This window comes from Lycium ferocissimum, chromosome 5 (genome assembly GCF_029784015.1).
Source record: "Lycium ferocissimum isolate CSIRO_LF1 chromosome 5, AGI_CSIRO_Lferr_CH_V1, whole genome shotgun sequence".
Taxonomy (NCBI): domain Eukaryota; kingdom Viridiplantae; phylum Streptophyta; class Magnoliopsida; order Solanales; family Solanaceae; genus Lycium; species Lycium ferocissimum.
In genome coordinates, this window is record NC_081346.1 from 23,326,680 (window position 1) to 23,338,222 (window position 11,543).

At 38.7% G+C, this 11,543-nt stretch overlaps 2 protein-coding genes across 2 annotated transcripts; both read left to right on the top strand.

Moving 5' to 3' along the window:
• Positions 1–1,346: 1,346 nt before the first annotated feature.
• Positions 1,347–2,132, top strand: LOC132057662 (uncharacterized). The gene has a single exon (XM_059450281.1). The coding sequence runs from the start codon at positions 1,347–1,349 to the stop codon at positions 2,130–2,132; it is 786 nt and encodes a 261-aa protein (XP_059306264.1).
• Positions 2,133–9,091: 6,959 nt separating this feature from the next.
• Positions 9,092–9,532, top strand: LOC132057663 (uncharacterized). Its single transcript, XM_059450282.1, has one exon. It carries the CDS (start codon positions 9,092–9,094, stop codon positions 9,530–9,532), a length of 441 nt encoding a protein of 146 aa, XP_059306265.1.
• The last annotated feature ends 2,011 nt before the right edge of the window (positions 9,533–11,543 follow it).

The window sequence follows — 11,543 nt, forward strand, 5'->3', positions numbered from 1 at the left end:
TCTTGATGCGCCATCCATTTCAATTTGGCTGTCATTATTTTGACTTAACGTTGTTATTAAGAGGAATGGAGGAAATATTAACTTGTAGCAAATGTAATAGAACGTATTGTGATTCTTTCAAATGTAGAATAATAGGATAAGAATAAGATTGTTCTATGAAAACTTTGTGGTATTTATATGATTTTTTTTTTTTTTTAAATTGAGCTTGATACTCCCTCCTTCTACAATTTTACCCGTCAACTGTATTCAAAATAAACTCTATGTTGTAAATATGATAATGTGGATGTCCATAACTTCTAGGAGTTAATTCACCATTATGTGTAGTTATACCACATCTCCACTACTCCCTCATTCATCTCTCACAACCACATATTCTTCCCCACCTTCTCAATGGGTTAATGACATATTCAAGACAATCTTGTAACCCCCCCTCTCTATGTAGTAGTATAAATAGAGGTATGATATGTGATGTGCTACACGCTTGAAAAAAAAAAGTCATCTTTACATTGCTTCATTCTATATTGTTTCTCTTGTTATAATATATATTTTATTTTGAGCTTGGTTTTGCAACAGGTTATCAGCACGAGACTCTAACTTCACTATCGTCGTTCCAAGTGGAGTCTACTCTTTCATCTGGTATGCGTTTTTACCATCCTTCTAATATAATTTATGCAAAAAGAAAGTTAATTAATTTCTAAGTCGTTTGCCAATTCTATTTTTGTGCAAATATTTTACTACCATACATTTGGTCTGTCAGTTAATATTCCGCTAGCTGCCAATTTGTCTTTACTTTTCTCATGCAATGACGAACTTATTTTATGTGCTATAATAGTAAACATTTAACACTTAACAATGTTAATATGGTATTTTTTATAAAACAATGCTTTAAATTTATATTGGTTGATGGTTGTGAATTAATTGTTCTTTTAACAAGACCATGACTTTATGTTATTGTTAATTCGATTGGATCATATTGACTACAAGTTTGTGAGAGAAACAAAACGTATTGATTGTTAAGTATTGTTTTTGTGAAAGAGTTCTGTTGTTGTTAGAAATAATGTATTGTTCTTTGTAAAAAAAGGTTTTGTGAAAAATAGGTATTGTTTTGTGGAAACAAGGCTATTGTTTTGAGATTATTTTATTTTATTATTTCTAAATCAAATATTTTTGTGATAGTTTTGATCATCATGTCGAAGTTGTCGAAGCTTGAGTTTGTGGCACTTAATATCTCCGGAAAGAATTACCTATCATGGGTACTCAATGCTGAAATTCACCTAGACGCCAAAGGTCTTGGTGCCACTATTACTTAGGATAAAGCATCATCGAGTCAGGACAAAGCGAAGGCAATGATTTTCCCTCGTCATCATTTGGATGAAGGATTGAAGGTTGAATACCTAACAGTTAAAGATCCACTTGAATTGTGGACTGGTTTGAAGGAAAGTTATGACTATATTAAGGTAACGGTATTGCCCAGGGCTCGCTATGAGTGGATTCACTTACGATTACAGGATTTTAAAACCGTATGTGATTATAACTCTGTTGTGTATAGAATTACTTCCCAATTGAAATTATGTGGGTATAATATAACTGATAAGGATATGTTGGAAAAGACTCTTACGACTTTTCATGCCTCCAATTTAGTATTACAACAGCAGTACCATGAAAGGGGTTTTGAAAAGCATGCTGATTTGATCTCATGCCTTCTTGTGGCTGAGCAGCATAATACCCTTTTATTGAAAAATCATGAAGCCCGTCCTACTAGAACTGCTCCATTCCCGGAAGCGAATATGGTAGCAGTACATGGCCTAGCTAAAAGAAGACAAAATAATTGGAGCCATAATAATGAGAATGGGCGTGGCAAGAGCAAGGGACGATATAATAATCGTCGTGATGGTGGTCACCATAAAAGGGAGAACAATACGGGTTATCAAGGCAATCCTTCAAGGAGCAACTGTCATCGTTGTGGTTTGAAAGGTCACTGGAAAAATGAATGCCAGGCGCCTGAACATTTTGCCAGGCTTTATCAAAATTCCTTCAAAAGAAAGGCAAATAGAGGTGGTGCCTCTTCTGCTAATGTCCGGGTGGAGTCACACATGACTTTAAAAAATGACGATGAGGCAGGGCCTTCATGAAAATATGATAATAATGTTGAAGCTAATTTGGCTTTGAAAGATGATGATTTTGATGGGCTTGATGATATCACTCATTTGGAAGTTGAAGACTTCTTTGGAGATCAAAATTGAGATTTCATTGTTTCACTGGGGAATGTGTTATGTTGTTATTTTTATTTATGTGTTTTAAGTTGTCCTTATGTTGTTTTATTTTCGAGAAGTACTTAAGTTCTCTATGTTGTTTTATTTTCAAGGATTAGTACTTAAGTTTTTTGTTGTTAGTTTCCGTATTTCTTACGATGTATTTTATTTTTATGGAGATAAATAAAATTTCTCAGTCTTCAATTGGATCCAAGACGAGTAATGGAGATAGGTGCCTTTTGGAAGAAATATTTCTCTCATTTGGTTATGAAAAAGGCTTGTGTTAATGCAATACCTGGTAATACAAAATTAATTGAGGGTTCTGGAAAAGCGACCTTATTACTACCTGGAGGAATAATATTGGCCATTAATAATTCATGGTATTGTAGCAAGTCTCGAAGAAACTTATTAAGTTTCAAAGTTATTCGCCAAAATGGCTATCATGTTGAGACTGCCAATGAAGGGTAGGCTGAGTACCTTTATATTATTACAATGAAAGCCGGGGAAAAGTTTGTGCATGAAAAATTACCCGCACTTTCTTCTGGGTTGTACCATACAAGTATTGGTGCGGTTGAAACACATGTTGTAGTAAACAAAATATTTAATGGATCTAATGATTTTATCATTTGGCATGACCGGTTGGGCCATCCCGGTTCTAGTATGATGCGCAAAATAATTAAGAAGTCACGCGGGCATACTTTGAAGAACCAAAAGATTCTTCAATTTAAGGAATTCCCTTGTGTTGCTTATTCTCAAGGAAAATTGGTTATTAAACCATCAGCAACTAAGGATGGGATTGAATCCCCTGCATTTCTGGAACGTATACAGGGTGATATATGTGGGCCAATTCACCCTCCATGTGGACCATTTAAATATTAGATGGTCTTGATTGATGCATCTACAAAATGGTCACATGTGTGCTTATTATCAACTCGCAATATGGCTTTTGCGAGATTGTTGGCTCAAATAATAAGGTTGAGAGCACAATTTCCAGATATTGTGATAAAGAAAATTCGTCTTGATAATGCTGGTGAGTTTACATCTCAGACCTTTAATGATTATTGTATGGCCACTGGAATAGCAGTTAAACATCCGGTTGCTCATATTCATACTCAAAATGGTCTAGTAGAATCAATGATTAAATGCCTACAATTAACAGTTAGACCATTGCTAATGAGGACAAAACTTATTGTTTAGGTATGGGGACATGTTATTTTGCATGCAGCAAAGACTTGTACGCATAAGACCAACCAGTTTCATGAATTCTCCCCATTACAATTGGTTTTTGGTCAGGAGCCAAATATTTCCTATCTTCGAATTTTTGGATGTGTGGTATATGTTCTAATTGCTCCACTACAACGCACAAAGATGGGTCCCCAAAAAAGGTTGGGATAAATGTTTAGTATGAATCTCCTTCAATTTTAAAATATTCAGAACCGATGACTGGAGATTTATTTACAGCAAGATTTGCTGATTCTCATTTTGATGAATAAGTATACCGAACATTAGGGGAGAACATAAGAAGTTGGAAAAGGAGATAGATTGGAATGCATTATCACTATCTCGTTTAGATCCTCGAACAAATCAATGTGAGCAAGAGGTTCAAAAGATGATTTATTTGCAAAATGTCGCAAATCAACTGCCAGGTGCATTTACTAACCTTCCAAGAGTTACTAAATCTCATGTTCCAGCTGCAAATCTCCAGTTCGAGTTGATGTCCCGGTAGGACAAATGGTTAATGCAAAGGAGTCTAGGCCACGTCTAAAATGTGGTAGACCAATCGGTTCCAAGGACAAAAATACTCAAAAAGGAAAAGAAATAAATGATCAAAATAATCATAAGGCGAGGGAAATTGCTCAAGAAGAGCCCCGAGACATAATAAATGATAAGTCCACATTGGAGGTCCAGATACTTCAAAACAATGAGAGTGAAGAGATCTTGATAAGTTATGTCTCAAAGGGGAAAAAAGGGAACCGAAATGATATTGTGGTCAACAATATTTCTGCATATAATGTTGTTATTGAAATAATGCAATAAGACGAGGATCTTGAGCCAAAATTTGTCGATGAATGTAGACAGAAAAATGATGGTCAAAATGGAAGGACACAATTCAAGTAGAATTGGCTTCACTTGAAAAACGTGAAGTTTTCGGACTAACACTCTGAACACCTGAAGATGTCAAGCCAGTGGGGTACAAATGGGTGTTTGTGCGAAAATGAAATGAAAAAGGTGAAGTAGTGAGATATAAAGCACGACTTGTGGCACAAGGATTTTCGCAAAGGCCTGGCATTGATTATGTGGAGACATATTCTACTGTGCTGGCTGCAATTACCTTCAGGTATCTAATAAATCTAGCAGTTCATGAAAAGCTTGATATGCGATTGATGGATGCAGTCACAGCCTATTTATATGGCTCATTGGACCACAATATTGTTATGAAAATCCCTGAAGGATTCAACGTGCCTGAAGCATACAAAAGTTCGCAGGAAACTTGTTCAATAAAGCTTTAGAAATCTTTATATGGATTAAAGCAATCAGGACGGATGTGGTACAATCGTCTCAGTGAATATTTTCTAAAGGAAGGATATAAAAATGATCCTATTTGTCCTTGTGTTTTTATAAGAAGGTCCGGGTCTGAATTTGTTATAATAGCTGTGTATGTTGATGACTTGAATATCATTGGCACTCCTAAAGAGCTTTCAAAAGTTGTAGAGTGTTTGAAGAAAAAATTTGAAATGAAAGATCTAGGTAAGACAAAATTTTGTCTTGGCCTACAAAGTGAGCTTTTGACAAGTGAAATATTTGTCCATCAATCAACATACAATGAAAAGGTTTTAAAGCGTTTTAACATGGATAAATCACATTTGTTGAGTACCGCTGACGATTGTGAGATCGCTTGACATATATAAAGATCCATTTCGACCTCAAGAAAATGATGAAGAGCTCATTGGTGATGGAACTCCATATCTCAGTGCAATTGGGGCACTGATGTATCTAGCCAATAGTACCCGACTAGATATATGCTTTGCAGTGAGTTTATTGACAAGATTCAGCTCCTCCCCAACAAGAAGACATTGGAATGGTACTAATCATATATTCAGGGAACAATTGATATGGGATTATTTTATTCTTATGAATCCAAGTCAGATATGATCGGTTATGCAGATGCAGGATATTTGTCTGACCCACATAAAACCCGATCTCAAACAGGCTATTTATTTACATAAGGAGGTACAGCTATATCATGGTGTTCAATGAAGCAAACAATAGCTGCCACTTCTTCAAATCATGCGGAGATAATAGCCATTCATGAAGCTAGTTGGGAGTGTGTTTAGTTGAGATCAATGACTCAACATATTCAGGAATTGTGTGGTTTTCTTTTGAAAAAGGATATTCCAACTATATTGTACGAAGATAATGTTGCATGTATTGCTCAACTGAAGAGAGGATACATTAAAGGAGACAGAACAAAACACATTTCACCAGAGTTCTTTTTCTACTCATGATCTTGAAAAGAAAGCTGAGATAGTGGTTCAACAAATTCGCTCGATTGATAATTTGGCGGATGTGTTCACTAAAGCATTACCAACCTCGATATTTCAAAAGATGGTATACAAGATTGGAATGCGTCGTCTCCGAGAACTAAAGTGATTTTTTCATCAGGAGGAGAAAATACACGCTACACTCTTTTTTCCTTGGTCAAGGTTTTGTTCCATTGGGTTTTCGTGACAAGGTTTTTAACGAGGCAGCAAATAATGTGTAACGAGGCACATTATCGGACATCCAAGGGGGAGTGTTGTAAATATGAAAATATGGATGGCCATAACTTCTAGGAGTTAATTTACCATTATGTGCACCATTATGTATAGTTATACCACACCTCCACTACTCCCTCATTCATCTGCCACAGCCACATATTCTTCCCTACCTTCTCAAGGGGTTAATGCCATATTTAAGATAATCTTGTAACCTTTTCTCTATGTTGTAGTATAAATAGAGGTATGATATGTGATGTACTACACACTTGAAAAAAGAAGAAAGTCATTTTTACATTGCTTCATTCTATATTGTTTCTCTTATTCTAATATATATTTTATTTTGAGCTTGGTTTTGTAACACTCTACTTTTATTTGTCCAGTTTGAAAAATCAAGAGATAATTTATATTTTTATCCTTGTTATTAAGTACTATTATAATTATTTTCAATTCATTTCTCGACATATCTAATTATAGGGTGTTACAGACTGTAACGCGTGTTACGGACTGTAATGCCTCACCGTAACTTGATCAAAATTTCCAGAAAATTATAAATAGTTCAGTTGTTTTATTCACTCCTCCACTTTCTGAAAAACCCTCAGAACGAAAACCATTCCTCCAAGTCTTCAACTCAAAGGTAAGAACATATTTATCATTATTAATCTATCCTAGCATCAAACCCGTGACTCTTAACATAATTCTTGTAACAAAAACCTAGGGTCTGCAAAGTAATCCTTCTCAAAGTCACTCAAGCTAGGGTCTTGGGTGTTCTTCACTAAGAAGGTGAATTGTTAAGATACGTAAAGCATAATTAAGGTATGGCCCTCTTTTGAAAGCTGGTTTTGGATGTATGTCTCCTTTTGAAAATAATCTTGGAAGTATAAATTTCATTCAAGGGCTCTTTATTGAATAAAAAGGTAAACTTTTCATGATTTGAAACTCTATTTCCTGCTTTGATTGTGGTTAATGTGCGTGAGGGGACAAGCCCACATTAAACCTAGTTTGTATCATGCTCTACATATGTATATAAGTTTATAAATGTATTTCCTCTATAAGAGATGATGAATAATGATGGCTAAGGGTTGGTAATGATGTTTTCATGTTGAATTATGACATTGAAATCTTGGTTAAAGAAGTGTAAATGTTTTCAAGACATTCTTTGAAATGATTTATCTTTACGATATGGCATAATGAACCTTAATGACCATTGATGATGTGACCACCTTAAAACGAATAAAGAATTGGCTTTTATGCTATGAAAGTGGTTGTTATGTTGGCCTAGCTACTCGGGAGGAAGGTTAGTCACTATGGATCCTAGTGTGGTAATGCCTAGCCATTCGGGAGGAAGAGTGGCCCTTTGCGGTTCGCCACCCGGGGTGTGGTTTATGCCTAGCTATTCGGGAGGAAGGATAGCCATCGAGAATTACATATTCCAGTGTGGTGCCCTGTGTTTAGGGAACCTATAAGGTCATCCCTTCGATATTATTAATTCTTGGGCCTGGATTGGCAAGTGTGATATCCTTATCCTTTTATGGAACTGTTGTTGATAATCATGATAAATATAAAAAGCATATTGGAAAGCTGTAACTTGACAAAAGGCTTTATAATCAGTTTTGATAATTCTTATTGCGATACACAAGCTGAATAACTGATTTCACGTTGTTTCATACTATCCTCAGAATTGATTTCTTTAAGTTTTATTGTACTTTATTTTCATATTACTTGTTGTCCCCGGGGCACTCATTGAGTACGAAGTACTCAGGCATACCATTGTTGTTTTTTAGGGTATGTTAGGTAACGGAGGAGAGCAGGTGCTTGATACTCAAAATGCTTAGGAAGGACTTGCTGTTGCTACTGACTTGGTGAGCCCTCATGTTCATTCGTGGGACACCCCTTATCATATTTATTTACTAGTCTAGTTTTCTTCGGGCTGCGTCTCCATGTGTCAGACAATTACTCTTTTATCTTAGAAACTCCATAGTACACATTTTTGTGGGTAGTTGTTGAGTTTTGTTTAACTCTTGGGCGTTCGTCATGTTTTGATTAATTTTTATAATATTAAAGACTTCCGCTGATTTAATTCATATATCATGATTTGATTGTATTTATTTTATCAATTGTTAGAGGTGAATATTGAACCTGGTGGGTTCAAGTGTTATTATTGCATCTTTTAGGTTCTTTCGATGTTGTTCGTGACGTCGGATACCGGTCACGTCTAGGGTGGATTTTGGAGCGTATGTTACGGTAAGGTGTTTCTTCTCTTTCACCGGCGAACACCGACAGTAGGCTATTTCTCCGGCGGATCTCTCTCTTCTCTCTCCTCCTCTCTGCTCTTTTCTTTGCCTTTTGCTTCTTATCTTCTCGTTTCTGCACCCGAAAACCCCTCGCCCGTAGGTTTCCAGTAGGTCAGCAAGTTCAGGCGGTGAACAGTAATTCCGATAGTGAATAGTAACTCCGGTGGCAAATAGGTTTTTTATATTTTTTTATTTTTTTCGCCTGGAGTTGCTACCTCTGGTGGCTTATATTAATTCTTATGTCTTTTAGCCTTGTTAAATCTTGCACACGCCACGCATTTTTGACTCTTGACATTAAAATCTTGCCTTTATTCATCCAGCTTATAGTGTTATTTTTATTATCGTAGTAACCTGAATTGCACACGTAGTCTCTTGCTAACTGTGCTTTAGTATTGATTCCTGTTTGCTTTAGATAAATCTTTGATTTTCTTATATTTGCCTTAGTGGCTTTAATGAGCGATGGTAAACTAGGGTCATGTTCTCGGTCGGGGACGGAGGCTAGGGTTAGGGGGGTAAGTAGGCTCAGGGAGCGTCTAGGTTGAGAGTAGGGTCCTGGAACATTGGGACTTTGACGGCGAAGTCCATAGAGCTAGTTAAGATTCTTAAGAAGAGGAGGATTAATATATCTTGCGTCCAAGAGACCAAATGGGTAATATCTAAAGCTAAAGATGTGGATGGGTATAAGTTATAGTTCTCGAGTAAGTCGACGTATAGGAATGGGGCAGGCATTTTAGTAGATAGTGAGCTTAGGGACCAGGTCGTAGAGGTTAGGAGGGTCAATGACCGGATGATGGCGATTAAGTTAGTCGTGGGAGGGTTTACCTTGAACATTATTAGTGCTTACGCGCCACAAGCAGGCTTGGACGAGGAGGAGAAGAGGCGCTTTTGGGAGGATTTGGAAGAAGTGGTGGGAGGTATATCGCCCACCGAGAAGTTATTCATAGGAGGAGATTTCAATGGACACATCGGGTCAACCTCGGGGGGTTATGATGATGAGCTTGGAGGTTTCGGCTTCGGAGTCAAGAATAGAAGTAGAGTCTCACTTCTGGATTTTGCTAAAGCTTTTGGATTGGTGGTAGCCAACTCGAGTTTCCCGAAGAGGGAGCAGCACTTGGTAACCTTCCGTAGTTCGGCGGCTACGACGCAGATAAACTTTTTGCTCCTTAGAAAAGAGGATAAAGGTCTTTGTAAAGACTGCAAGGTCGTTCCGAGCGAGAACTTTACGACCTAGCATAAGCTCTTGGTGATGGATTTGGAGATTATGAGGAAGACGAAAAAGAGGGTCGTGGATGACCGGACAAGGATTAGGTGGGGAAGTCTGACTTTGTCGAGTGCCCAGGAGATGGAGGAGAAGTTGATGGCTATGGAGGCTTGGGAGAGTAGGGGGACGCGAGCAGTATGTGGGATAGGACGGCGAGCTACATTAAGGAAACAGCTAGGGATGTTCTGGGAGACTCAAAAGGTGGTCGTGGTGGGCAATGAGGGGATTGGTGGTGGAATGGAGAAGTTCAAGGGAAGGTAGAAGCAAAGAAGGTGGCGTACGCGAACTTGGTAGATAGCAAAAATGATGAGGAGAAGTGGGAGAATGGGGAAAGGTATAAGATTGCGAGAAAGGAAGCAAAGCTGGCAGTTTCGGCGGCAAAAACGACAGCTTTTGAACGCTCATATGCAGAACTAGAGGACAAAGGCGGGGAGAAGAAGTTGTTCAGGCTAGCCAAGGCGAAGGAGAGAAAGGCACGAGACCTGAATCAAGTAAAGTGTGTCAAGGATGAGGATGGCAAAGTATTGGTGGAGGAAGCTCTCATTAAATGGAGAAGGTAGTCCTACTTCCATAAACTCTTGAGTGGGGAAGGTGACAGAGACATTGTGTTGAGAGATTTGGAGTACTCTGAGAGGCGTCGCGATTTTGGGTATTGTAGGAGTATAAAGGTGGAGAAGGTTAAAGGGTGTTGTTCGTAGGATGCGCAGGGGAAGAGCTACCGGGCCTGACGAGATCCCTAGAGAGTTTTCGAAGAGTGCGAGCAGGGCAAGTTTGGAGTGGTTGACTGGGTTGTTTAATGTTACTTTTAAGACGGCGAAGATGCTCGAGGAATGGAGGTGGAGTATGATGGTTCCTTTGTACAAGAACAAGGGTGATATTCAAAGTTGCAACAACTATAGAGGGATCAAGCTGCTAAGCCACACTATGAAAGTGTGGGAAAGGGTGGTGGAGATGAGGGTGAGAAGAGGCGTGTTCATTTCAGAGAATCAGTTCGGATTCATGCAGGGGCACTCGACTACAGAAGCCATTCATCTTGTGAGGAGACTGGTGGAGCAGTATAGGGAGAGGAAGAAGGACTTGCACATGGTTTTCAAGTGCCAAGAGAGGTTTTATGGAGATGTTTGGAGGCTAGAGGTGTACCTGTAGCGTACATTAGGGCGATCAAGGACATGTATGAGGGAGCCAAGACTAGGGTAAGGACAGTAGGAGGAGACTCGGAGCACTTCCCAGTGGAGATGGGGTTGCACCAGGGATCAGCTCTTAGCCCATTTTTATTTGCCTTAGTGATGGATTGTTTGACGCGGCAAATTCAAGGTGAGGTGCCATGGTGTATGTTATTCGCGGATGATATAGTCTTGATTGACGAGACATGCAGCGAAGTGAACGCTAAGCTAGAGGTTTGGAGACAAACTCTGGAGTCTAAAGGATTCAAGTTGAGTAGGACCAAGACAGAGTATATGGAGTGTAAGTTCAGTGACGTGACCAATGAGGCTGGCGTGAAAGTGAGGCTTGATACCCAGGCCATCCAAAAGAAAGGAAGTTTCAAATATCTTGGGTTTATTATACAATGGAAATGGGGATATTGACGGGGATGTCTTACATCGTATTGATGCAGGGTGGATGAAATGGAGGGTCGCTTCTAGAGTGCTGTGTGATAAGAAGGTGCCACCAAAACTTAAAGGCAGGTTCTACAAAGTGGTTGTGAGACCAACTTTGTTGTATGGGACAGAGTGTTGGACAGTCAAGAACTCTCACGTACAAAAGATGAAAGTTACGGAAATGAGAATGTTGCGATGGATGTGTGGGCACACCAGGCGAGATAGGATTAGGAATGAAGATATTCGAGATAAGGTGGGAGTGGCATCAATGGAGGACAATATGCGAGAAACGAGACTGAGATGGTTTGGGGCATGTGAGGAGGAGAGACACAGATGCCCTAGTGCGGAGGTGTGAGAGGTTAGCTATGGATGGTTTCAGAAGA